At 39.6% G+C, this 27,939-nt stretch overlaps 2 protein-coding genes across 4 annotated transcripts; one reads left to right on the top strand and one right to left on the bottom strand.

Annotated features, from left to right (window-relative positions):
* Nucleotides 1-785: 785 nt before the first annotated feature.
* trappc6bl (trafficking protein particle complex subunit 6B, like) lies at nt 786-3,881 on the bottom strand. Of its 2 annotated transcripts, none has more exons than XM_029446966.1 (7): nt 3,542-3,881; nt 3,141-3,238; nt 2,810-2,877; nt 2,593-2,710; nt 2,211-2,294; nt 1,968-2,061; nt 786-1,799 (listed from the first exon to the last, which is right to left on the bottom strand). In XM_029446966.1, the coding sequence occupies exons 2-7, from the start codon at nt 3,234-3,236 to the stop codon at nt 1,768-1,770; spliced, it is 492 nt and encodes a 163-aa protein (XP_029302826.1). In that variant the 5' UTR covers nt 3,237-3,238; nt 3,542-3,881; the 3' UTR covers nt 786-1,767. The 2 variants fall into 2 exon arrangements, with proteins under 2 accessions (XP_029302826.1, XP_029302825.1); XM_029446965.1 differs by lacking the exon at nt 3,542-3,881 and adding an exon at nt 3,442-3,511.
* A 47-nt stretch (nt 3,882-3,928) lies between these two features.
* bloc1s3 (biogenesis of lysosomal organelles complex-1, subunit 3) lies at nt 3,929-6,518 on the top strand. Of its 2 annotated transcripts, none has more exons than XM_029446963.1 (5): nt 3,929-4,070; nt 4,160-4,275; nt 4,414-4,600; nt 5,096-5,196; nt 5,385-6,517. In XM_029446963.1, exons 2-5 carry the CDS (start codon nt 4,162-4,164, stop codon nt 5,568-5,570), a joined length of 588 nt encoding a protein of 195 aa, XP_029302823.1. In that variant the 5' UTR covers nt 3,929-4,070; nt 4,160-4,161; the 3' UTR covers nt 5,571-6,517. The 2 variants fall into 2 exon arrangements, with proteins under 2 accessions (XP_029302823.1, XP_029302824.1); XM_029446964.1 differs by having other exon boundaries at nt 3,979-3,997; nt 5,385-6,518.
* The last annotated feature ends 21,421 nt before the right edge of the window (nt 6,519-27,939 follow it).

The following is a 27,939-nucleotide window of genomic DNA, read 5'->3' as shown; positions in this document are numbered from 1 at the left end:
GGGATGTACACATCTTGTGCTTTCACCGATTAATTGTATCAAAAACAAATATTTGAAGAAATAATGGAAGAAATTTCCATGACTCTGACTAACTATTTTAAATAACTTATTTGTTAGAGATTTCTTTGCCGTACAAAACATTGTGCAAATACTGTAAATACACAAGGGTTGTCTTTCAAGGCAATTTACTGTTTGTTGAACTACGGGTTATTTTTTTTCTCCCGTACAAACACCGGGAGTACATCAGAAAGAAAGATTTGAAAAAAAAACACTGGATACTAGGCAATAGAATAGACAAAACCAAAATGGAAAAGCAACAGACATGAAGTAATGACAGCTTCATGTGTCCCTCTAGTGGCAAAAAGAGGCAACTGCATCTACCAGAGAGGTGAACTTCTTCATCACTGTATCAGTGTGTTGTCGCTTCTTGTTCAACAGGCTTTGTTTTTGTGGCGCTTGTGTCACAACATTATTATTCCATTTATTATATAAATAAATATATTTAAAAAATATATATATATAAAAATATATATTTATATTAAAAAAACAAAAAAAACATCTATATATAAATAAATATCTATATATAAATAAATATTCTACAAAATAAAAATAAAATGTAAAAATATACATTTATATATTTCATAGAGAGAGATAATTAAAACCTACAGAAACAGCACATACTTACGGACTCACAGCTTTAAGCTGTTTTAGGATTCATATTTGAGAAGACCTTTATACAAAAGCAAAGTGTCATTAAGAAATGTTAACCAGAAATCTATTGGAAATTATTTTAAAGCCATACGACACGATTTAATCACATATGCATCCAATAAAATCTCCATACTACACATATTAATGCTGTACAAAAGAACACATTGTTTTTACATTTTGGTACAAAAAAGAATAATTTGTAAACAATGTTTGAGTGGTCAACTCTGAAATGTGAGATCAGTACAGAGTGATGCTCAGAAACCAATATCACATCCAAAAATAGAACATCATTTTTAAACTAAAAATTCCTGTACCCATGAAATATTCTAGATTTGCATTTTGTCTTAAAATGAACAAAAATGTAAAAAGACCACCAGCATGCATGAAACACCCAGCTCCTAAAGGCAATCTGCTACAAGGCAGAGCAAAGCACCAGGAACTAGTTACAGATTATGTGCATCTGCAAGTGTTGAATAATGAATCTAATGTAGCAGATGAAATAATGTTCAAATGCTCACTAGCTATTATTTGGATGGATGCTAAGACATATGACAGTTGATGTCTTATCCTAACTTATTTTTCATTTTTTTCTCAGTATTTACTACTTTGTCCCCCAAATTTGGGCACTAAATATTGTAACACATAACAACGAATATTAAATGACCTTGTGATTTACTTTACATTCACATTATTGTATTCACATCACTCGGTCAGTATTTCTTTTCAAGGCTTGGCCAAGTGGGGTCCGTCACTTATTTAGTGAAAACTAAAGTTGAGAACATCACACATTGTTTTACTCAAATAGGAAATAAACTCATCAAAATGCAAAAGAAATAAAACAAATCGTGTTCTGTGTCAGAGTAAGACCAGTAGAGGTTAGCCCTGGCTAAGCCTTTTTGCCCCGTCACGGATATCAGCAGAACCTGGCTAGTCGTGTTTGACCTAGTTGTGGATATCAGGGTGGTGTCTGATTTCCTTCCTAGTTTCTTCTCTCAAGGATTAACTGAACCCCACATGGCCCCGTTCATCAGCTCCAGGGTAGCCGAGAGGATCACGTCACAACTTCTGGACCACCACTTGGAACTTACCTGGCAAGACAAAACATTTATTTTAAGCCTTAAGCGACATATGCAACATTTCAAGCAAACCTAATGAATCTCAATGTTCTGACCTAACTGACCACAAAACAACTCTGACACTTTGCATGAGTAACAATACTTCTGGCTACTATTGATTGGTATTCTGATAGTACTTACAAGATGGCATAACAGAGACCTCGGCTGTCACCACACTGTCCATACCAAGGTTAGACAGAGCTCCTCTCACCACGCCACATGAAAAAGCGAGGTACTGTGAGAAAACACACAAAATACAAACTAGCATTAGCTATGGGGTGAAATCTGATTCATTCGGTTGTATACCACAAAAATAAAGCCTTGAGTGCCTTCTTCTAGTTTATCCCCAGGTGACAGCAGTAGGTATAGAGAGCGTACACAAACCTTAGGAGCCTGATCCAGGTACTGTTTTCCACTAGAGAGCTGAGTCAGCAGAGAAAACTTGTTGTCTTGCAGGACATAGGTACCCTATGGTAGAAAATAAATACATGTATAGTAACAACCCTTGTAAAAAACAAAAATACATTTTAATCAACACTGAATATGCTTTTGTATATATTCATTTCATAGTTTACCAGCAAGATGTCCTACAATTTAAGGGGGAGGGGATTTAATTAATCTATGACCTTAATTGAGGTTTTTTCAAAGATTAAGATACTCTTGCTCTTCTTTGCCATAATGATGTGTGATATCGATCACAAACTAAGTAACTTTTACACTAAATAGATTGCAATTCTTGATGGTGGAAAGACTACTGTAAACTTACCTGATGGTTTGTTCTGAGGTTGTCAACCTGCCTCCTGAACACCTTCGTCCAGAAGTCTTTACAGACAAACTTCATTACATCTAACTCATCCTTGAAGCTAGGGGAGTCCCTGGTCAACCTAGACAGAGCAAACATCAACATAAGCCTTTAACATAAGTAAGGACGCATGTCACACACCATTTAGTGTTGCACATACAGTATGTGTTTGCTTGTCTACCTCTCAATGAGTCCTTGTCCCACTCTGAAGCCCATGCTTTCAAGGACAGAAACGCAGACAGCTCTGTCCTGAAGAGAAACAATGCAACACGCATGTTAGTATGATAAGTCCTGTAATATAGTTGTGTTAAAGCTACAATATTATAATGTGACGGTGAGCTTTATTGTGAAGCCTGAGAGGAAAACACAGGGTCAGAGGGTTTACTAGCACGTTGATTAGCTAGCATCATTAACACTAGACGATGTTTTGCAAGGCGATTACACACCACAGTGTAACTCAAGGCTCTGGTTCTTCTATATGTTATGCATCAGTTGATTGACTCTGAACACACCTTGTTGTCCATCTCTCCTTTACTGGATTGCTGCTCCTTGTAAATATGTGACACGATCTCCATATGGAGAAAGTCAAACAGAGACTCGTCTGCCATTTCTGCCAAACACAAAAAGGTGATTATACAGTCCAATATAACACGAAAATAAAAGTTTCACATTACCTAGTTAGCTGTGCTTCACAATACAAACAGTAACGCCAAACGTAAATAACCCTTAACGACGTTAGCCTTAGCTTGATAGTTAGCGCTAGATAGATGGTTATTGTAATTTGCTGGCAACATTGTCCAGGACTAGTTTTACCTATCTCGACATATGAGGGGGGAAGCAATGCATGTGTATATGACATGTCTTGCAGTTATCTAAATCAATTAAACAGAGTAAATAGTTAAATATACTGTACCTGTCAGCTGACTGTAGACTACACGAAGTAAACACAAGCCTGCTTCCCGGGTTGCACTCGATATTATTTCGAGGGTACTCCTTGGGTTTCACGCAGGCGGAGTTAGCGGGGGTTACCCCTTAGATTTAAGTGAAAAAGCACCGGGTTGGGGCGAATTACATGCTCCACAACAACAACAATAAATCATAAAACCAGTAATAAAACATTTTGTTCTCATGTGGAGGGCGTCAAACCGTAGAGCTTGCCTGAAACCCATAAGAAAATTACTTCCAATTTCGGCGTACGCCCATTTCCATTACAAGCTAACTTCTGATTTCATGGAGCTGACCTGTCTTCCAATCGCGGTATGAAACGTCAGATAACACGTGACATCATAGTTAATATCGGATTGGGTCTTGGAAAACAAGCCACTTCCTGATTGCTCATGTGACTTGTGTTTTTGACATCACAGAGAAGGTTTGACAGTTTTTGGATTTTTGGACTGAATTTAACCTTTAGCTTTTAGCTAACATTATATTATTTATTTTCGGTAAGTTAACTTGTACTGAGCTAACATTACCTTTTGACTCAACGTTACCGTTATTCAATGTATCATTGTGTGTGCGTGTGTGCTTGTAGTCATGTCCAGCAGTTACCAGATAGTGGTACAGGGCGAGGCCTCTGAGACAGACTCTGATGATGAAGTCTACATCACCTCCATGACTGTTCCCCAAACTGCCACAGTCGGAGCCAAGGTTGTCTTGCATGCTGTGTGTGTGTTTGAGCGTGATACAGAGATACAAGCGTGTGTTCAAAAGCATCAACCAATATCTCCACCCCTCCTGACATTAATCTACAGTCTGCTGTGTCTGTGATATCTTGAATGCCGTCAGGTTCCTGGGGAGGCGTCTGAAACAGACAGTGAGGGTGAGGAGGAGCAGGCGGGCCGAGCCTCCTCACTGAGTCAGGAGAGTGTTCAGATACTCAGGAGAGACCTGCCTCCTCTTATCGTAGTTAGAGACCATCCTGATATCCAGTCGATAGTGGAAGACAGGCCTAGTCCCACACACAGGCCACAAGGTGAGAATGCTATATAATAATGTCATAGAATAATAATGACAGCATATGCTCAACTCAGAGGTCCATGTTTCTGGCTTCTCATGATCTTCATCATGAAAATAATCTGGCTCTGTAAATGCATGAATGGGGCCAGCTCCATTTGTTGATTAAAACAGGTGCATTTGATATGTGGTCAGAAGCTCTGATAAAGCTGGCAGGTGGACATTTGAGTTCAAAGTATCCTGTTACAAAGGTCACAAATTAGCTTTGATGGTCAAACAATAAAACATCGCAAGTTATCAATAAAATGGGTAGCCCTGCTTAATATTATATATTGTGGAGTGGTAGTTGTAGTTCTAATTATAAATGATACTTTTTGACTAGTGTATTTCAGTGTTCAGCATTTTGTTTTCATCACATTTCATCAATATTTAGTCACGGATGGCTTTGATCAAATGGATAAATGATCAATGAAATGGAGGTTTAGTTCTCAGTTGTGTGTAATTGTGTTTCCAGGTGACACCCTTTTACAGCAGAAGCTGCAGGAATCTAACAGCCGACTGTATTCTGACTTGGGACAGACACTACGGCAGGTTTATGGCAGTGCCAGTAGAGAGGTACGTAGATGTTTTTGACTCGGAACACTTATTATCAGATATATAAATTAGATATACAAAGGTCTTCCAAAATGGCCTTTGTATTACATCATTACAATAGAAACTACTGCAACATCCTATGATAAGCATCTTGTAACAGCTAATTGGATGTGGTTGTAATGCCTTTTTTCCGATTGTTTTTGTGAAAGATACACAGTGCAACAGCTCAGCTGAATACTTCGCAGAGTGCCATCATCAATGCCTCCCACAGCATCAGATTAATCCTGGATGACCTAAAGGCTGTGTCCGAGAAGATGGACATCATCACCAGCTGTCAGATACTGCCCAATATTAACATCAATAATCCAAACAATTGTACTTCTCCTGTACCTTAAAGAAACAAATATATATATACAGTATATAAAATTGCATAGCATTATGGGTCTATGTTCATGTAATATCAGAGAGTAGGATTCAAGATGGAAAAAATGACATGTTAGCATTACTTCAGTGTTTACAGAAAGCATACGAACAGATTTGTGTATTTAACAGCCACACACTTATATGAAGTTCTGTCATCCTATGTTCTGCAGCTGTCTTCCAGGGTTACACTTTGATTCACATAGTAATTTATTGACAATATTGTTTTTTTCCCCCACAGTTCTTTGTAAATATTAATATTACACAACATAATCCTTTAAACCATTGTACTCTGATTTTTACGAGGCACAACCTTTTTCTATCTTTGCTGTTTTCTGGTCCTCTGTGATGGGTCAAGGAGGCAGACTTGTACAAGTTTCTCATGCTATAATTCACATATTTCTTTCTTTTTGTTGTTTAACATTGTAAAATAATTGTAACTCACTAATATAAACTGCTTTTGTTAGCAGCTTGAACGCTGTTACATGTTTTTACAGTAAATGTGTTGGCTGGAATCAGAAAGTGTCTCCAGAGCTGTAATTCTTAGAAGCAAGAGCTCATAGCTGCTGATGGTTCATTAATGTGGCTTTAAATTAAAGTTAAGGTGGAGGTGATTGAAACAAATCTGAAGAACTTTTTCTCTTGAAATTTATTGGTTTTAAAACAAAAAAAACAGCATCAAACAAGCAGAAAATAAATACATGCATATATTGCATACATATTGCAAACACAATTAACAAAATGATGTTAATTTTCAAAGTTGGTTAACTCACAGAAAATCAATAGCACATACAATGTTCCCAGTGTTGGTCAAACATCAAGATTTGAGGTAACCTAATCACAGTTACAACAGGTCGTTCGTATCAAACTGAACACCAGTACATTATCTTCAACACTAACAAAATAAGAGACTAATACAATAAGGGGTGTTTGATGACACTCCTGGGTTCCTTCTGATTGTCCTTCCATGGTAAATAAACTGCATTCAGAAAACCACTTTTCCAATCTTTGCGACCACTCAAAGCGCTTTACAACACATTCATAGAGTCAGAGGCTACAACACAAGGTGCCACCTGCTCATCAGTAGTGATAAATATTCACACACCGTTGGAGCAATTTGGGGTTCAGTATCACTTCGACATGTTGACCGCAGGGTCCGGGGATCAAACCATACACCATCCGGCCGGTGGACGACCACTACCTCCTGAGCCACAGTCGCCCATCAATCAATTAGGTGATGTCCCATTTATAAATTTGTCCATCACATTCAACAAACTTCATCAATCATAAATCCCTACAGTCTGTGTGTGGGCATGTCAGATAGCTGTGTAGATATACACTAACACCACTACCAGCAGGTTGAGAACTGCGCCCACAATACCCGTGATGCCAAATATGTGCTCGGGGTCCACCTTCCATCTGGCTGAATTAGGAAGCATGCTGACAGGATCGGCAACCTGAAAGAGACGGAGAGAGAGAGATGTGCAGGGTGACGGGTGTGTACAATGTACATGCAAAAAGGGAAGGAATTATTACATTCACATTTCGTGTCTTGACATGTTGCAGCCACCTGATGGCGCCAACAGAAAACTGTTGTTCTCTCTATCATGCATTGAAAAGTATAGGCTACTTAAGTGACAATACAAAATATAAATAAAGTACTAAAAGTGGTGACTGCAGAATGGCCCATTTCAGAAAAAATTATAATTCTTGGATTACAAATATTGAAACATTTTTGTGTACACCACTTATTGTTGGCGCTGGTAAAGGTGGGGCTAATTCAGCATCATAATAATCATAATTTATTTGTTAATTATATTCAATATAATCAATCTGAATCTGCAAATGAACTCACGTTATCAAATACATGTTGTGGAGTAAAAACTGAATTATTGTGAAGTAGAAGTTTAAAGTTGGAGAACATGGAAACACTGAAGTAAAATACCTCAAAACTGTAGAGTACCTGAGTAAATGCACTTGTTTACCTTCTACCACTGGTCTTATGTAATATAGAGTGTAGTTATATTTATTTCATTTATAGACAAATGATAGATATTCTTTTCTATTCTATTTATTTCTCTGTCTATTATAATGAAATAGTGAAAATAGTGATGGAAAGTGTTCCGACCATCATGCATTTTGGTAGGAAGTAAAAAGAAAAGAGTAATCTTTCATCTGATGAGCTGAATTTCTGATATTTACCTCTGTGCTGTTTCTCTCTCCTCTGTCATTCCTCGGCTCCGTTGGCTCCATTTCTCTCCATTCAAACTCACTCAGCACGTAAAAACTACTTCAACCTTAATTCTGTTAAGTCCCAAAACAAATAGATCCGAATATTCACAGGGATGATGACTGGCAGGACTGAGTAAGACTTCTGTATCCTCTTCTCCCACGGCTCCAGAGGTCTGTAATAAATGAGAGAATAAATGGATGCTGTTTGGTTTCGCTGTGAGGCTAATGGCACAGACTGTCACACAAGGCCAAGAAGATGCTCCGCTGCCAAGCCACTAATTCAGTGTCAGGTCATATATTGTTGACTCCGTGTGTGTGTGTTTCTATGTGTGTGTTCAGTATGTTACTAAGGGAGTGAGGAGGCCTCAAAGACTTTGTGTTGACGTCACTAGTGCCCTCTTATTTCTGTGTGTGTGTGTGTGTGTGTGTGTGTGTGTGTGTGTGTGTGTGTGTGTGTGTGTGTGTGTGTGTGTTTGTGTTTGTGCATTGTAATTATTGCTGGTTTGAATGTGAAAGCTCTTTATGGAGATAAAGGAACTCCCCCTAGAGAAATTTGTACTTAAAACGACCATCATGTGAAAGTACTCCAGTTTCCTTTAGGGAATTAGTTTCCTTTTTACATTATTGTTTATTGTTCAGCTTTAAATTAATAAACTGAACTGACCCACAAAGTGCTGATGCACATCCATCTTGTTTAAAGCAAAGTGTTTACCATTGGAGAACCTTGATATTAGAGATCCGTTGAGACTTCATTACAGGCAAAGCAGAGGGGCAGAGGTGAGGTGTTAGTGAGGGTCGAGGGGAAGCTCCCTCAGGCCATTTGTCATCGAATGTCAATAGTTTAGTCCATATAAATGTTACATTTTTCCTTAATTAGCTTGTAAATTATTTCGAAAACATCAGTTCAGGGGAAAACGAATCATTGGAAATTGCAAGAGATGATAACTGATTAGTGCTACAATAAATTGAAAAAAGAGGGTTGAACCATAAGTCCTACTGTTGGTCAACATTCAGAAGTAAACAACTTATATTAATATGCTTTGCTTTTGCTTTAAATATTAACTACCAGATGATGACACATCTGTGAAGATGTTGTAGAAACTGGGGAAGAATTGGCCAAGATCTCAAACAAGAAAACAGGATTCATGGCTGGACTGTTGCATTATTTTAAATAGGTGTACCAAATACACTTGCAACTGAGTGTATACGATATACAAAATATATTCTATAACAGTATTGCTTCTTGACTGTCAGCGTATCCTCAACCTGTCTGTAGTGTTTTCAAATCTTAACTAAAATGTTAAAAAATCATTGGAATAATAATTACATATGTTCAGGGATGACCCTGGTCTTCGTTTTCCTCCTTCACTGAAACAGAGGTAGCAGACTATAGAGGGAGCGGAACAAGCGATTAATCAATTGATCCGGGACTCTCATTGGATGCAGACAACATAATTATAATGAGACCGCGGGGGACGTGGGAATCATTTGAAGAACCAGCTAAAAAAGCATTTCTCATGTCCTCATATAGCTATTATGTCTCTTTCCAGTGTGTGTGTGTGTGTGTGTGTGTGTGTGTGTGTGTGTGTGTGTGTGTGTGTGTGTGTGTGTGTGTGTGTGTGTGTGTGTGTGTGTGTGTGTGAGTGTGTTTGTGTGCATGTAGTCCCTGGCTGAGCTCCAGGATTTGAGGGCTGCATGAGAGGTAAGTTATTTTGAATGAGGGCAAACACTGGGAACAGCATTCTGAAACATCACATCAACATCATCACATCAGTGACAAAGGTAAACAACACCATCCTAATGATGATGATGACGATGATGATGATTGTCACATCCACCTATCCTTCCTGTCACTGCTTATTATAAATAAATTATGCTTGAATAACATTAGAAAAACATATTATGTTGTTCTCTTTCCTCACAGGAAAATAATTGTTCTTCCGCCAATGGCTGAGGTAAACATATGGATTATTGATTCTTATAAAGACAAATACATAAGAAATATAGTTTCAGTGTATAAGCACATTACTGTTGAAACTATATATGCATACTAATGTACCGGTACATATAAATATTTGAATGGCATTCAACATTCAATATTTTTCAGACAGTAAACAATATTGTTACTTACCGCACTCTGTTTCCTGTTTCCTGTGTCCTTGTTGTAAGGTTAGCAATACAATTTGAGGTAATGCTGGTAAACTAAACTGTTGTCATGAGAAATAACCTGATTTCTTGCAGTGGGGATGTGATTCAGTTTGAAAGTGGAATGTAAATGACAGATCTTTTCAGACACACTGTAGCTTGTGCGTTAAACTGAGACCTAGGTGCATCTTAAGGAACAATAAACATGAGCAAAAGACTATGTGACTCAGTGGGTATTCTCCTTTAAGGCTGGGTGAACGTCTGAGCGACTTGTTACACTCAACAGGCAAGTAGGACATTATATTACTGTTTACATAAAACATCTTTCCTTGTTCCACTGACAGTGGCTTGAGGCTCAGAGCCAGGGATGGGGTTCATGCTTGAACTGGCAAACTAACTAAAGACTGAAATAGGAACAGGGCAAACAATGGACCGGGGCGCTGAGGAGAGATCATAAATGTTTGCGGTACAAAGAGTGCAGAGGCTAAGGGAGAACGGGAGGAGAGGAAAGACACACTAGATTATACATTTGAGCTGTAGTCAGAAAGACTATAGGCTGGTGTGTATGAGCCTTTTAGAAATACATTTGTGTGTGTGTGTGTGTGTGTGTGTGTGTGTGTGTGTGTGTGTGTGTGTTTGTGTGTGTGCACAGAGGGCAGCCATCCATATTAGCCAGGTCAGTGGCTGTCTCATGGGTCGCCTGAGGACACACTGTTAGTTTATTTGGCTGGCTGAGCATGGCCGCACACAACAGCACAGGTCTGCTAAAGCAGCCCTACTACTTTAAAAGAGCTCTGCTCTCTGGGTGATGACCTTATTTTCATACTGATAGTGCATTAAAGACAACACGAAAATAGGATGCATCTTACTGACAAGCCGGAAGAATAAAGAAGGGGAAAAAGCCTCAGAGGACTAAAAAGGCACAGAGCACTCAAGTTGAATCCGGGTGATAAAAAAGTTAAAACACACAACTATATTTCATAAGAAAACCGAATTTGGTGGAGTTAGGCTGCTCAGCTTGACTATCTGGTCAGCTGAAAAATCTTATTTTCAGGCTCCCTGATATAACTTAAGGCAAGAATCATCAAGGCAGAAGGAGTAAATCCCCAGTGGTACAAGTACGGAAATGGAAACTGGAAATATGATCTATAAACCTACAAAGTTACAACACATTGTATGTAATCCAGGACAAACGTGTCACTGTAGATAATGATGTGCAGTTAACAGTACGTGCATCTGAATTATGATTCAAACCCCTTATTTGTTGGTCATTTAAAACTTGCCAGCAGACACAACATCTTATTTCATATTTGCACTTATTTTGGAGTGTGAAGGTGAGTCACAACAAGTGATGGTTCACGTCATATTTAGTTGGGATTGTAATCCAGTTATCCGGAACACATCCCTCGGTGGTGAGGATTACCCAGAACAGATGTAGGAGGAAAAAGATGCAGAAATAAAACATCTATATACAAATATCATGCATGTTTGACTTCTGTCCTGAATTGTGTTGCAGTCTTTCACAATCTTTAAACTCAAATTTGTAATATCAGAGGTCCAAAATAATATCAAATCAAAGCAGTGATATAGAGCGAGAGGTTGTAACACCAACTTTTTAAAGTTTTCGCCCAAACTCATTTTTATAGGATTACGATTTTGCCATTTATATCAAAGAACAGTGAAACTCTTTAAAAGTGGTTTTCTTTTTTTTTATTGGCATTGCTATAACTATACATTATATATATGTATATATATATATATATATATATATATATATATATATATATATATATATATATATATATATATATACATATATATACATATATATAAACATTACATGAAAGTACAGCAGATCTCACAGCATTGGTTCAAAGGTAACTCTTTCAAGTTTCTTTTTCGGCTTCATCAGAAATAGATGTTCTTACACAATTCAAGAGGATGCAGTTTAATAAAATAACTTTATCACTGGCTGATAGAAGCAAACATTATCTGTGGGACATTTCTTTGCATAGGAAGAGACTTATCTTTTGACAGAATCTGAGATAACTCAATATTCTTCAGCTTTGTTGCTCTGAAATAACATTAAAATATCTTAGGGATCCTCTTGTCCACATTATTTTCTCTTGTCTAGTCTCAGACAGTCTGTGTCCAATGTGCCCTCAGGCTAAAATCAATTCAGCTCATGCATCATGAAAAAACATGAGAATCCATCTTTGGCTGAACATAACACAGTCGCTGGCTCCGATTTAGAGAATGAACGTAATTTGAATCCAGACTCCAGAATGAGCATTTGCCCGTCTTTGAACATTGCTTTCTTGTTTTCAGTGTTTTGTGTTAACAACCGTGCCTCGGAGAGTAGTTAGTCCCAGGTGTACTTTGATGCACCGGTTTTTCCTCTGGCATTCCATAACATAATGTGTGTGCACATGTTAGCCTGTTTACCTTATAGCATGAATAAACAGGCATCAAATGAATCATAAACAATGTAAAAAGTTGGGTATTATAATGTGTGAGTCTTACTTATTCATACAAATAAAGGTCCATGCTGTGTGTGTGTGTGTGTGTGTGTGTGTGTGTGTGTGTGTGTGTGTGTGTGTGTGTGTGTGTGTGTGTGTGTGTGTATGTGTGTGTGTGTGTGTGTGTTTGTGTGTGTGTGTGTGCTTTGAGGAGGTGGGTGAAGCAGATGGCAGGACTCTTCCTCTAGGCTCTCTCCTCTCATTGGCCTGCTTGGCAGTGAGTCTGTCATGTTAAAACTGGTCTCAACTGAAAACTTGAACTGCATGCAGATCACACAATAACATGTGTCCCAGTTAGAGTAGCCTTGGATTTCAGTCAACTTATCAAAAGGTGCTGTGGACAAATAATAGATTTTCATGTACTATCAGTCGATGCTGTTGACGGCTGACAGGATGGAGGTTACAAATATTTAATATTAAAACAAAATCAATGTTTTTCAATTGTTTCAGTCTAACAATATGTGTGACAGTTTTACCCGTGGCCTTTGAAAACCCATGTTGGTAAAATTGGTACTACTTTGGGGGAATCTTTAAAAGGGGTTTATTAGTAGCATGTTAGCAATGGTTAATAAAATATCTACTAATGTTTTATAGATTAATAAAAAACAAAACAATGTATGGTGTTTAATTCTTTCTTTTTGGTAATAATATGCTTATAAATGTTGGTAATCATTAAATAATTCTCACGTTCTCATAGGCCATATTGCATTCGTGAATGTCAGTAAAGGATTTATTAACCATTAATAAATACAACTTATGAATCATTTATCAAAGTATACCGTATTACAAAGTGGATAAACATAATTTAAAGGGCAACCCAAAAGTTGCTCTTATTAATGGCTTCAAACTGATCTATAATGCATTAGTGAATTATTTATTATTTTTGAATAAAGCCATTAGTTACAGCCTTTAAACCTTTTATAAAGGGGCGTTTATTAAAAAGTGGTATCTTAAAACCTTTGCCAGTACCTTATTAAACCTGAGTTAAACAGCTGAGTATGCTCATTCATTTGTTTTATTTGCCAACATTAAGTAACCCTTTAGAAGCAGCGCAAAGTGAACCAAAAATATCTCCAGTGCTTTAAAGGTATTTCAAAGTCTCTTCGGATGTGCTTCTGCACAGCTGTGGCTTTGACTGTCACAATCTGACAGCAGATGTCTGGCAAACCAAAAGGTGGCTCACACTGTGCTTTGGTGCACTCTTAAAATGGATTTAGCTCAACAAACTCCATTGTACAGTTATTAGATGTGACAGGAAGTAAATGTGCAAGTCACATCGATCTCAGTGTGCTAACGGCCCAATCTCCTGATGTGTGCTGAAAGCTCGTGTAAAATTAAGCTCATGAAGAGACATGCAACTACCAAGTGTATGTGTGGGAGGGCTTGTCTTTCCATCTTTGTAAGGACCAGTTTGAGCTTTAGGTATTTGGAAGAAGAAGGGTTTTGGGAATATTTTGTCTGGTTCTCTCTTATTCAAAGACTTAAGACTTAAGACTGGGTTTCAGGGGAAAGAAAATGAATGTTTTATACAATCTATGTTTTAATTGTATTGTTGAATTACTCCAAAATAATTGCTATTAGCTCAGAAAGTGGAAACATTAAAACAATAAGTCAAATGAGCAGGAAATAGTAGCGGTCATATAATCATAGCCCACAGGTTTTAAACAAGTCAATGTTTTTGCCAGATATAAAATGTTGCTAATAATCTCTCATTGCATAGAAAAGTATCCTAACCGCAAAAAACTTCCAATTCAAGTTGATGTTATATTAAATTGTGGGATTATGCATGTTGTGTTAGGGACAGGGGGCTAATGCAATTTGTCAATAAGGGTTCTCAAGTAAAGAAGTACAAATGTGTGTGACTGTGCGATTTAGAAGGCGAGGAAGAGAGAGAGTACTAAGGCAGGTAATTGAAATCTGTCTTGGTTTGGCTTATTTATAGCTAATACTTGAATTTGTATTCTACTGTTTCTGTATGTTGCACTTATGTTGCACTTCAAACTGGCTATTTGAAGACAGTGTTCTGCACTTAAACGATTGTACCTATTTGAAGCTATTGTACTTACAAGATTCTTTCTGTTTGGAGTTGTATCCTCATGATTGTTTGCACTTTTTGTACGTCGCTTTGGACAAAAGCGTCAGCTCAATGAACTGTAATGTGATGTCCCCTTTTGTTTTGTCCTCTGCTGTTTTGGAACTCACAAAGCAACTAATGATTATTGCTGCAGGTAAATTGTGGTCACTTGTTCATCCAGCATTCTGTAGACATGGCCATGTAAATATACTAATCTGTGCTATTCTACACTTTATAAAAATAGACATAGAACATAAATATTTGTTGAGTTTCATACCAAACATTTTTCAATGTAATAATTGTGACTTTTGGATTTGCTTGCAAACGTCTCTAAACTAAAGACTCCATGATAAACTGATGCTAATACTAAGAGCATTCAGACACTATGTAAGAAGGAATCTTATATGCAATGATTACCAAAATCTCAGATTATTATCTCAGACGTGGAATTATTATGTGAAGAGTCAGAGTTGCTGCTCGGTCATTTTGAAAAACAAACTTTCTGGGGTCCTCCTCGTTTTGTCTTCATCCCGTGACTGATGGTGTATGAAATGAACTCCGTGCATGTGTACATATAAAAGTATTGTGCTTTGTGAAACGGCAGCAGAGACTCGCGTGGGTCCTCTCAGTTCTATGTCTTCTCTGGCGTCAGCTTGTTGGTGGAGAAGAGAATGACGAGGATGAAGTGTAGATTCAGGCCGGTCCTCTCTGCTCGCGTGTCAGCTGCATTTGGGTTTGCTCCTCCATTAGAGGCACAATGCTCAGACCTAAAATCATATCCATAGTGACATGCAGCTCTTGGGAAAATGCTGTAACCCAATCCTGGGTAGTATTTTGTACATTTATGAGTTGCGAGACAGATGGTGAGGCCTTGTACAGAGGTTTTATGTCCTCTTTTTTCACATAATCCACACTGATTTAACCTGATTCTTTTGTTGCTATCACGCTCCTTTATGTTGCACTGCAACAGGTCGCTGTCGTGACTTGTGCGACATTGTCTCAGATCCACGCTTTGCTCTCTCCAATGCTGCCGCGCGCTTGGCTTACAGATCCAATCACAGTAACATGACACCAAAAAATAGATCATTATCCCACGGTACCGACCTTCGAAAGAGAGATCTTTGACGGTGCGTCGAGCCGCTGCAAAGTCTGAAATACAAACACCATCCAATTCCATGTCTGGGTCTTTTCAACATCAATAAGCATGTAGAAAAGACAGAAGAACTGTAAGAAATGGCAGTCTTTACATCAGGTATGTTGGTCAGATCGTGAGAGAGATTATAGTGGTACAAGCCTAAGTAAACATCTCATCATGCACACATGTGAAATACAATAAATACAAAAACACCAACTGTACGACACATATTTTTAAAGTGTATTTCTATTTTAAATTATTCTATGGAAAAATCTCTGGGTGGCTTTTGCCTCTAGTTTCTATAGTAACACTATATTATAGGCACAGAAACCTGCCTAGAATATCATATAGTTCTGACATCAGCTATGAACCAGGTTGTGTTTAGGTACAATATATACAGGTGTAGTTGAACAACATATTCTAAGGTTCAGGTGCTGTAAAGTGTGGCAAGATTATCTCATAGTTGATAATGTGTTCAGGCACATAAATCAAATTGAGGTGTATATATAGATGAAGATGAGCAGCAGGACGTTTAGTACGATGCCGATCACTCCCAGCACAGCCAGGAATCTCTCCTCTGGGGTGCTCAGGTGTGGACACGTTAGGTCCATGTAAATCTTTTTCAGTCACTCTACTGACTACAGAAACTGGTATTGAGCAGTGGGTGAGATTGATTATCTGTGTATTTGTGCTCACGAGTCGTATGGGTTTCTCTGTTAATAATTCACTTGGCAGGTTTGGTCCCTTTTAATAGTGTTGGCAGTGTACTACATAACTACTAATCTCTATCTAATCTACTCATTTGGTCAAATTAACTCAACGGTGCATTGTTTGTCAAACCATTTAGTTTTAACTGGCAGTGATAATATCTTAAATGTCACAGAAGAGCTTGATTGTTGAAAGACTTTTACATGTTATGTGACAAAGTGGAAGAGGCAACACAGTCAAATATGACCATCATGAGATCGAAGACACTTGTCTTTTGTCCCCGTTATATGAATACAGAGACATATGACCATTACCACAGTGGACACACTGTTAACAGTCATTGGACATGTGGATGTGGGAAATTGTTTTGAAAAAATGGCAAGATGCAGATAATTCCACCTGCAGCTCCTGCTCTGTGATTGGCAGCAGTCTTTAGGTAACAGAGCAGAGATAAGCAGTGATGCAGGTGTAGATAAATATGGCTACTATACATCTGAACACACTGCCAATGATCTGCACATCTTTCTGCACACTCTAAACAATCAAACCCTGTTACGTGTATAACTACTTAAAGACGAGGGTGGCAGTGCAGAGAAAAGTTGGTGACAGAGCTGATGGCTCTCGCTCAACTTCTTGCAGAAAACCTCAAGTGACGGAGGTGTAGATGTAGACAAATATGACCACTAAAAGATTGAGGATGGTTCCGATGATGCCCAGCACGGCTAAAACTCTCTCCTCGCGGTCGTTCGGGGCGTCTTCCTCTCTAGCGTGAGCGCTGCAGATATAGCGGCTGCCGGGGACCATGGTTACCATCAAAGAACCCCACCTCCACAGGGCACCACGCCTGGATATGGAGACAGTGATGGCGGCAGAGGCGAAGGGGAGGTTGAAAAGTTGAAAATAAACAGAGGAGACAGGCAAATGAAGAAGCAGAAGAGAAAGAAACAGGTTAATTGACAGAGTAGGTGCCAATGATCCCTCTATTTCCCAAACATATGCACACACAAACATCTTTTTATCACAAACTTTTCCCTGCATGCATTTGGGCATTGCATATTAACAAACATTAAGTCAGTGTGGAATGAAATTAGATTTTTAATGTGTTTGCTGTTTGACCCTTATCTGCACCCATAGAAGAAGAGTGTCTTTGATTTTCTTAATTCTTCCAGATCTTTTTGTCGTCTTTTTCGCCATGCTTGGCATACAGGACATTTAGTTTTCTTCATCCTTTCCCTTCTTTCTACTCTCTTCTCACTACTGTTCCTCTAGTTGGAACAACTCCAACACCCTGTAGTGTTATCCTCCTCCTAGTTTACCTATCCTTTCTTCAATAGAAATATGAACATCAATACACTTTAACTGGAGTTAAAATTCCTTATAGTCCTTAGTCACCCATTTTCTCTCTTCATCTTTTTCTTTCCTCTATCACCAAGTGTTAGGGTCGGTGTGTGATCAATGGTGTCTGTTAAAAATGAATGAAGTTTGATGCTAATGAGGGATTTATCTGCTGTCCTCTGAGACACTTTGGGAGCGCAGAGAGAAAGGGATGTTAGGATGAGGACTGTGCGATTGTGTGTATTTATATCTCGGTGTGTGCTAAAATGAGAACTGCTCCTGGGATTTACATTGGCAGTTACCTTGGCTAATTTCGTCAATAATTCACATCCCTTTAATAAAAGCACAGACAAATATAGATAATTGAAAATACACTTTTTGATAATGAATGTTATGGACAATCTCAACCTCTCCGTGGACTTTGTTACGCACATACTGTAGGTATAAACAAAAAAAAGAGAACAAGTGTCTTCTCTTCTGCCTCTTCTTTTACAGTCGCTTTACTCTCTTCTCCACTTGTTGTTCTATCTTTTCATTTTGTTGGTGCGCTGGGAAAACATTTCAACACTCAGCAGCTGTTCTGGCAGCCCAGGGGTGTGTGTGTGTGTGTGTGTGTGTGTGTGTGTGTGTGTGTGTGTGTGTGTGTGTGTGTGTGTGTGTGTGTGTGTGTGTGTGTGTGCGTGCGTGTGTGTAGAATAAGGACATGGACATAGTACTATCTTTTGATGCAGCTTAGCCATTCAACAGTGTAACGTGATTATTTCCAACCCAATTAGATTGAATGCATGGCACACCTCAAAACTCAGGGCCGTAAAGCCGACAGATAGAAGAGAAAAAAAAGAAAATATTAGAAGACAAGAAAATCTAAGGCTAAAGTACAATAGAGAAAAGAGAATACGAATGCACACCCACACGCTTTCACCTTTACTTTACTTAAACAGGCAGTGTTATTGTAGTGAGTGAAGGTATGCTTTATTACAGTATTAAAAGATTGGTAAACTGCACACTGCAAACAGTTGGCCACTTGTTAGAGTGTCTCCCATTTTATCCACTTTAACCTTCACAGTGCTAGGCTTGCAATACCTTCTACAGATAAAGAACCAGCATGATTTATTAAACATACATACAGTATACTATGTATTTACACATGCTTAGTACTATGCCATACACCTGCAGCATTCTGTCCAGTCACAAGCTCACACATTAGACTATTTCCAATATATTATTGAGAATAGTCTAATTCCAAGAATACACTCTCTTCCTGTTGTACTCTCTTTTCCTCCCTCCTTCCCTCCTCCCTTCAAGAACAGCGTGTTAATGTACTGCAGCAGCTCACGCGAATGAATATTTGAACACATCCATTCTATTTCTGCCAATCAAACCGTTACTATTCCACCACATTACATCATTTTTGACCCTTATCAATAATAATAACCTAAAACATTCAAATACAGTTTGTCACTATAAAAAAATAATTATACAGTTAGTGGCATTAAGGGGTCAGTTAAAAAGTTCCCAATTAGTTTAATGCAAAATAAGGATTTTTAGGAAAACGTGAAATTAAACCTGTGCATAGCAAATATTTATTCTAAATTAGTTTTGAACCAGACTATGAGGATACTGCCGTGCAGTAGAAACACAGAGTATAGCACTGGGGAATGAACCAACAGCTTCTCCGCTGAATGAGCAATGCAAGGTGGTCTGCCCCATAAAACTCATGCATAATATTCATCATAATTGGTGCAGATAGCTGCTCTGCTTATTTCGCTGTCAAGTTAATTTATATAGGGTGTGATATGAATTCCCTACGGATGGTCCATTTGCGGCACAGTGTGCATTTCGCTGGGAGTCTGAGAGGTTACGTTCACTACCGGGGTAATCTCATGGAAACATCTAGAAAGGAAATAAGAGTCTGTGACATTACACAAGGAAAAAAAAGCTTGATTTAATGGAAGAAGTCCTTAATTGAGTAAGATATGTTTAAAAGGTTTTTAGTTTGGGTGAACGTGAGCAGTTGTGTATGCTCCTGAAATAGCTGGTAAGTACTTATCTGTGCAGACACAACTAGAAGGTTTAATGTTCTTGAAGGACTAGTTTGCCCTTCATTGCACATCTACTGCTTCCTCTGAGGCTTTGCAAGGCTCCCAGAAAGCTTCATGAACAAAATGTTGAATTTTAAAGGTTTCATGAGTAAGATTTCAATAGGTGGAACAGTTAAAGGTGCACTGTATGGAATATGGCAAGAACTACCTTTATCAACAGACTGTGTAGAAGCAACAGTTTTGATGTTAGTTCAAAGACGTCTATGTATTGTGTTGCAGAGATGTCTACTGAAATGAGCATGCTACGCAGCTAGCCCCGACCTAACACTTGTACTTCGAGAGGCAATTCGTGAGTCACTTTAGCGTCCAGTCTGCCCTCACTCAAGAGGATGAAGAAATAGAGCTGACCCGAGCGAGGGCTTGCCAATCACATTGATGGTGCAGGGTCCCTGTACGTTTGTCTGCGTAGTTTGTCTACTGGATTAAATCCAAAGTGGCAGAAACTAGAAAATGACTCGCACCCTGTTTCGTACTCCCCGTCACCATGAGACCACTCCACCAGGAGGAGAGCAGGCGGCTCCAGGAGACAGACCCCTAGGGGAACTCAAACCCAGCCAGTGTAAACCCCAGCGCCGGGTCAGCAAACATTCTGTTGCTGCCGTTACACAGGTTAGACCAGCACTCCGCTGTGACAGTGTGGGTTTGCACTGGCCGAATTCGAGTTGCCGTTCCTTGGAGCTGCCGCATGCTCTCAGCGAAGTAACCTCCTGACGGCAGGGAGGATGAAACAAAAACACAAGTCGTCTGGTCTCTACCACTTTGGATCCAATCCAAGAAACTGTCCATCAAAGCGCACACAGATCAGACAGCCCATAGCGGGTTTCACAAACACACAGAAGACTAACATAACTATAGGCTTACGCCAAACGTGAGGATTATAAGATAGCAGTTTTATTTTGACCGGTTCTCAGAGTTTCAGTAGTTTGGTTGAAGTTAGATTATACGGCCCAGGATTAGAGGTGAAATGCTGACCCGTATTTTGTTGGAGCACGTGGCCAGGCATTACACAGTGCACCTTTTAAGACTCTGTACAAGAGACCAACCCAGTAATAGGCAGCCATACAAATGTGCAGACATAACTAGAGGTAGATCTACCAAAATGCTGCACCCAACGTTGATATTCAATGCTTAAGCTTAAAAATATATTGTCCTATTACAAACTATTGTAGTAAGAGACAGTTGTAGAAGTAAATATAAACCATAGCGGTAAATACGGATTGAAGAAATAAAAAAATTAATGAGATTGTTGGAGACTGATGAGGTAAGAGGTGTGGGTATGTTTGTGTATGTGTGCGGTTATTTCACTTTTCCTGCGAGATGCGAGACACACATTCACACATTTCATCTCATGCGTACTCTAATTTGTGCGTTTTATCTGCATACCTACCTCATCCATTTTGTAATAGAGGATTAAAACATTGATATATATCATGAGCGTGATCTTATCTCACGTTTTTCTCTACATCTCCACTCTTTTGCACGCTCTCTCTTTCCTACAAAATATACATTATAAACACTACACTTGTGTGAACCTACTTTACCCACAACTGCAGTGTGGGTAGAGTAGCTCCAGTACTTAATGTCCTCATTCTTTTCACTAGAAATGACTGGCACTGAATCCAATGTTGGTAATGAGCAACTGACAATGCATAAAGAGTTTGGTCTACTTCATCATCGTAGGTTGCTTTATATTCACAATGGATACTAATGACTTTAGGGTAGCAAGAAGCAATGTATGTTTCACAAGGTGTTATTTAAGATGGATGGATGACTGTAATATTTCATTATTGTGGGATTATTTAACATGGGATAAAATCAGACCCATGGTAGATTGTTTCATTACGCTGTTACTTCGCTATGCGAAAAGATTGAGTCACATTGGATCAATTCACTACTTTATCGACCCAGCAATCATAGTCATAATCATGGCAGGGTTGATGGTGATTTTGATAACAGCAAATTTAAATTGTATTTCCCGCAGCCACCAGCACATCACCTGTGCCACATGGCAGGCAGCTGTTAGCCGTCATCGAGCCAGCAAAGAGAGAACGATTGAATGAATGTTTTATTACTCAACCTCTTCCCAACATGTCCTTTTAGTAATGTGATATTTTGTAATCTTTCAACATTTGCTCTGAACATCGGCACCTGTTTGACTATGTGAATACAGTTATGGGGTATAAACAAGGTATCATTGCAGAAAGATCTAGTTTTTAGCTTATCACAAGCATACATGCCATGTACAAATATCTGCTGCTGAGGTTGTCTTATTAACACATTCAGTGCAAGTCAATCTGTCTTTGGGTGTGCTGGGGCCTCGGTGTTTAGGATGCTGACCATTTAATCTCAATATTCCTGGTTTGAGTCCAGCTGGAGACCGCTCCTCCCTCATTTCAGATCACTAATAAAAGCAAAAATGCCTCCAAATACTTACTAAGAAAGGTAATCTGTCTCACATCTCTGTCTCACGTCTCTGTCTCACGTCTCTGTCTCTGTCATCTCTGTCTCACGTTTCTGTCTCACATCTCTGTCTCATGTCTCTGTCTCGCATCTCTGTCTCATGTCTCTGTCGTCTCTGTCTCACATCTCTGTCTCACATCTCTGTCTCACGTCTCTGTCGTCTCTGTCTCACATCTCTGTCTCACATCTCTGTCTCAGATCTCTGTCTCACGTCTCTTTCGTCTCTGTCTCACATCTCTGTCTCACGTCTCTGTCGTCTCTGTCTCACATCTCTGTCTCATGTCTCACGTCTCTGTCTCACGTCTCTGTCTCTGTCATCTCTGTCTCACGTCTCTGTCTCACGTCTCTGTCATCTCTGTCTCACGTCTCTGTCTCACGTCTCTGTCGTCTCTGTCTCACGTCTCTGTCGTCTCTGTCTCACATCTCTGTCTCATGTCTCTGTCTCGCATCTCTGTCTCACGTCTCTGTCGTCTCTGTCTCACATCTCTGTCTCACATCTCTGTCTCAGATCTCTGTCTCACGTCTCTTTCGTCTCTGTCTCACATCTCTGTCTCACGTCTCTGTCGTCTCTGTCTCACATCTCTGTCTCATGTCTCACGTCTCTGTCTCACGTCTCTGTCTCTGTCATCTCTGTCTCACGTCTCTGTCTCACGTCTCTGTCATCTCTGTCTCACGTCTCTGTCTCACGTCTCTGTCGTCTCTGTCTCACGTCTCTGTCTCACGTCTCTGTCTCACGTCTCTGTCGTCTCTGTCTCACGTCTCTGTCTCACGTCTCTGTCGTCTCTGTCTCACGTCTCTGTCTCACGTCTCTGTCTCACATCTCTGTCTCACGTCTCTGTCTCACGTCTCTGTCGTCTCTTTCTCACATCTCTGTCTCACGTCTCTTTCGTCTCTGTCTCACGTCTCTGTCTCACGTCTCTTTCGTCTCTGTCTCACAGTCTCTGTCTCACGTCTCTGTCGTCTCTGTCTCACGTCTCTGTCTCACGTCTCTGTCGTCTCTGTCTCACGTCTCTGTCTCACGTCTCTGTCTCACGTCTCTGTCTCTGTCATCTCTGTCTCACGTCTCTGTCTCACATCTCTGTCTCTGTCATCTCTGTCTCATGTCTCTGTCTCACGTCTCTTTCGTCTCTGTCTCACATCTCTGTCTCACGTCTCTTTCGTCTCTGTCTCACATCTCTGTCTCACGTCTCTGTCGTCTCTGTCTCACATCTCTGTCTCATGTCTCTGTCTCACGTCTCTTTCGTCTCTGTCTCACATCTCTGTCTCACGTCTCTTTCGTCTCTGTCTCACATCTCTGTCTCACGTCTCTGTCGTCTCTGTCTCACATCTCTGTCTTATGTCTCTGTCTCACGTCTCTGTCGTCTCTGTCTCACGTCTCTGTCTCACGTCTCTGTCTCACGTCTCTGTCTCCGTCTCTGTCTCACGTCTCTGTCTCACGTCTCTGTCTCTGTCATCTCTGTCTCACGTCTCTGTCTCATGTCTCTGTCTCACGTCTCTGTCTCACGTCTCTTCTCACGTCTCTTTCGTCTCTGTCTCACATCTCTGTCTCACGTCTCTGTCGTCTCTGTCTCACGTCTCTGTCTCACGTCTCTGTCGTCTCTGTCTCACGTCTCTTCTCACGTCTCTGTCTCTGTCATCTGTCTCATGTCTCTGTCTCACATCTCTTTCATCTCTGTCTCACATCTCTGTCTCACGTCTCTTTCGTCTCTGTCTCACATCTCTGTCTCACGTCTCTGTCGTCTCTGTCTCACATCTCTGTCTCATGTCTCTGTCTCACGTCTCTTTCGTCTCTGTCTCACATCTCTGTCTCACGTCTCTTTCGTCTCTGTCTCACATCTCTGTCTCACGTCTCTGTCGTCTCTGTCTCACATCTCTGTCTTATGTCTCTGTCTCACGTCTCTGTCGTCTCTGTCTCACGTCTCTGTCTCACGTCTCTGTCTCACGTCTCTGTCGTCTCTGTCTCACGTCTCTGTCTCACGTCTCTGTCTCTGTCATCTCTGTCTCACGTCTCTGTCTCATGTCTCTGTCTCACGTCTCTGTCTCATGTCTCTGTCTCATGTCTCTGTCTCTGTCATCTCTGTCTCACGTCTCTGTCGTCTCTGTCTCACGTCTGTGTCTCTGCTGCAGTTGGAACTCTTGACACATTAACATAACCAACATGTATGTCTGTTGTAGAGTGAGCTCTATATAATGTCAGAAATGTATTATATTATTTAAAAAAAACATTCAACAAACAAATGGAAAACATAACAGTACAAGACACAATAATATACAACACAATAATGACAAAAAAGAAAAGAAAAGAAAAATAAGACAAAAGAAAATGATCAATATATAAATTAAGGAACAGTGATGGCATTGCAGAAAACATAGGCAATTTGTTATAAGATGAGAAAACAAAACATTTCAAAATAAGCAAAATAATGACAAAGAACATATATTTATGGATAACTTATTCAGGCGGAGCCTAAAACATAAACGTTCTTTTACGACCCAATGTGAGGGTAAAGCTGGCTTGTATTTATTGAAACCATTGTAGCTAAAACCTGGGTTTTCTCATTCTACTGATTGAAGAAGCTCATGAGCATGTCCTGAGCACTTTGTGTAACGTGGATGCTGGAGAGATATTTCACTTCATCTCATCGTATACTCTTGACCTCTCATGATCAGGAAATCTGACCTTTTTAACTCTTTAAGCTTCCAAGGTATTGGGCTATTGCTAAGCAAGGTAAAATACAAATAATGTCAACTACAGTAAAAACAACTTGAGTGCAGTGTGGTGCAGTGTAACTTGTCTATTCAGTAGTGATCAATGGAGGAATTGCAGGTACTGATTGGAGTTTTGTTTGATTGATGCTATTGACTCCACAGAAAGTCTCCATCAATGATCTCACAGCTTTTGTGTTTGTTACAATACAGACACTCTGTCCAGTCCTTGCAGATCAATGACACACACACACACACACACACACACACATGTATGAGCACATGAAAGAGAGCGTGTGTGGGCCACAACTGAGCTGTAAAGAGCAGCTGTTTATTGACAAAAGATATATCTTTGCATGGTGAACAATAACGCAGGAGTTTATGGCAATTCATTTTATGAAGCCGACATGTAATAAAAATGTATGCTTTATTCATTGTCTCTAGTTTCAGTCGCTAGCTGTCTCTGTCACACACACCCACACTGAGCTGATGCACAGAGTGATGTATGGGAACCACATCCGTATTACACCAGAGCGTTCCACGGCCTCATTACGAGCTCGGCTGGCCAGCGCTGCTAGAATACGTGGCCAGCGGCCATGAAGCGACTGTCATTTCCCCTCAGCCACAGCCTTGCTTCCTCCGCGTTTGTACACGTGTGTTTTTATAGTGTGTGTGCTTGTGTGTGAGGAAGAGCTAGAGCGGCAAGGAGAGGATGAGTGTGCTTACTGTAAGGCAGTCTGACTCCATATATGTGCTGTATTCATGACTGCAAGAAAAGGGTGATAGTGTGTCCCTGTAAAGGAGAAAGTGTGAGAGAAAGTACGTGTGGTCCTTTAGCTAATGCTTATTCTAAAAATACATGCTTTCAATAAGATAACCAAAATAATAATTAATAACCATGATCTATCTGAGGTTTTCAGTTTGAAAACAACAAGAAAGTCATGCCATTGCCTTGAAGCATGTGATGCATTTGCTGCTATGATATAAGGAAGTTCAGTTAATTCCTCACATGACTACAGGCACCAAGCACTTTCTGCCTGCCAAATTATTCACAACAAGTAAAAGCCTTCCTCTCTATCATCTGGGGGCAAAAAAAATGAGTGTGTGAAGAAGACAGGGCGCTCATACAACATCTCTAATTTCAACGTCAACTTAATTGGTCATATGTTAACAAGTTAGTTATTTTAATCAGTAGAGGTGTGTTCTCTGGTAATTAAATCCTTCCATGTAGTTGATATTATGCATATCCTGTTAATTAATGACCATCAGTTCATATTGGTACATGTCTGCAAAGCATTCATTCATGAGAACTTAAAATGTGTGCCATTAGTGGGCAAGATGTGAACTGACATACATTATTGATTACTGTAATTATTACTAAAACAAAAAGAAAACTGGGGAAATTGTCCAAGTTGAATTAATGGTACAGAAAATGCATCTTAAGTTGCATTAAATAATTGAGTTAAGAGTCTTTGTTTGCAAAGTACCTCTTTAGTATGCAAATTAAACGTCTTATTAAATACTCTTCAATGCTTGTAGGGGAGGGAGCTAGCGTGATCAGTGATGACCTTATTGACTTCCGCTCACAGCATTAGAAATGCAGGTAGACAGTTAGAACAACGCTTACAACCTAGATGGATAAATATTTCAAGAAGAAAAATACAGACCCGGCACATGATACTAATCAAAGTTCTTCCAGACCTTACCCATGATGAAGAGCAAACTAAAAGTGGGAATTAAAAGAAAGCAAAGCTGGTGAGCTCAAGAGAATACATTGACACCTGACATTTGGATTCCCTTTCACCAGGGATCCTTCTGCACCAACTCTGTTGTGCTTTAGTATGTGGGGGGAAAACTGTCCGACAGTGTCATGGTTGCAATCTTAAATGCCAGCTACAAACGTAACTCAAAAACAAGAACACAAGTATAGTGTTCATTTGCGTGATCATACTGAGAAACAGGAGACATAACTTCAAACCACATAAAAAGAAAAATGTTTACTTGAAAAAACGAATTCCTTCAAAATGAAAAAAATGCCTCTACGATAATAGTGAAAGTGAAATACTATACTGACGCAGGTAACCTAGTGGAAAGGCATTCTTTAATAGTCACTCCAGCGAGGCTTCAGAAAGCTCAAAATCAGCAGCAATCAGAAAAGTTAAGAGACCAAAGAAGTCTCAAAATGGTCCAAAGACCAGAGTTTCTGGCTGCCGATATCTGCTGAAACAAGGTTTACATTAAATGAAGGAAGGAAGGATCATGACCTGGGTAAGCTCTAGATAAAGGGTGTCGTCACACCCTGATTGGCCAAAACGCACCAAGCTGCTTTCAATTCTTAATTAGGATTTAGTCCACACACCTTGCACAACAGGTGATCTGAATAACCCTCCAATCAGCCATTCAGCTGAATTAGGAAAGTACCAAAGAAGCAATATGCTACTACGTTTTTGTAACATTAGGGATGGTGGTGTGCCATGAGATTTTTACAATGTCAAAAGTGTGCCGTGACACAAAAAAGTTTGAAAAACATTAGTTTAGTTCAGTTTCCTTTCAGGTGCCAGGCTGGATGTCACGTGACCCACAGGTCATCATGTGGAGATCACACAATCTGCATCCAATAACGTGAACTATCTTAATACTCTGAACACTGAGTCCTTTAATTGACCTCTCACCTTTGACCTTGTCCAACCTTCTGAGGGAATATGGTTGCAATATAATTGGTGGATATACATGCACTCACACATAAGCACAAACAGTGACACATATGGCAGCCTTGACGGCATACCATACATGTAGAAATGTGTACTCACCACACATTGCACCAGGGGGGCAGCCAAAAACTCCTGTCTTTCTTCTCTTTATCCAAGCATGTTGTCAGTTTTTTCCTCTTCTCCGTCCTGCTGGTTCCTTTCACCTCCCTCTTCTCCT

Source organism: Cottoperca gobio, chromosome 13, assembly GCF_900634415.1.
Source record: "Cottoperca gobio chromosome 13, fCotGob3.1, whole genome shotgun sequence".
NCBI classification, from domain to species: Eukaryota; Metazoa; Chordata; class Actinopteri; order Perciformes; family Bovichtidae; genus Cottoperca; species Cottoperca gobio.
Note: the sequence above shows the minus strand (reverse complement) of the source record. Positions and strands in the feature narration are given on the sequence as shown.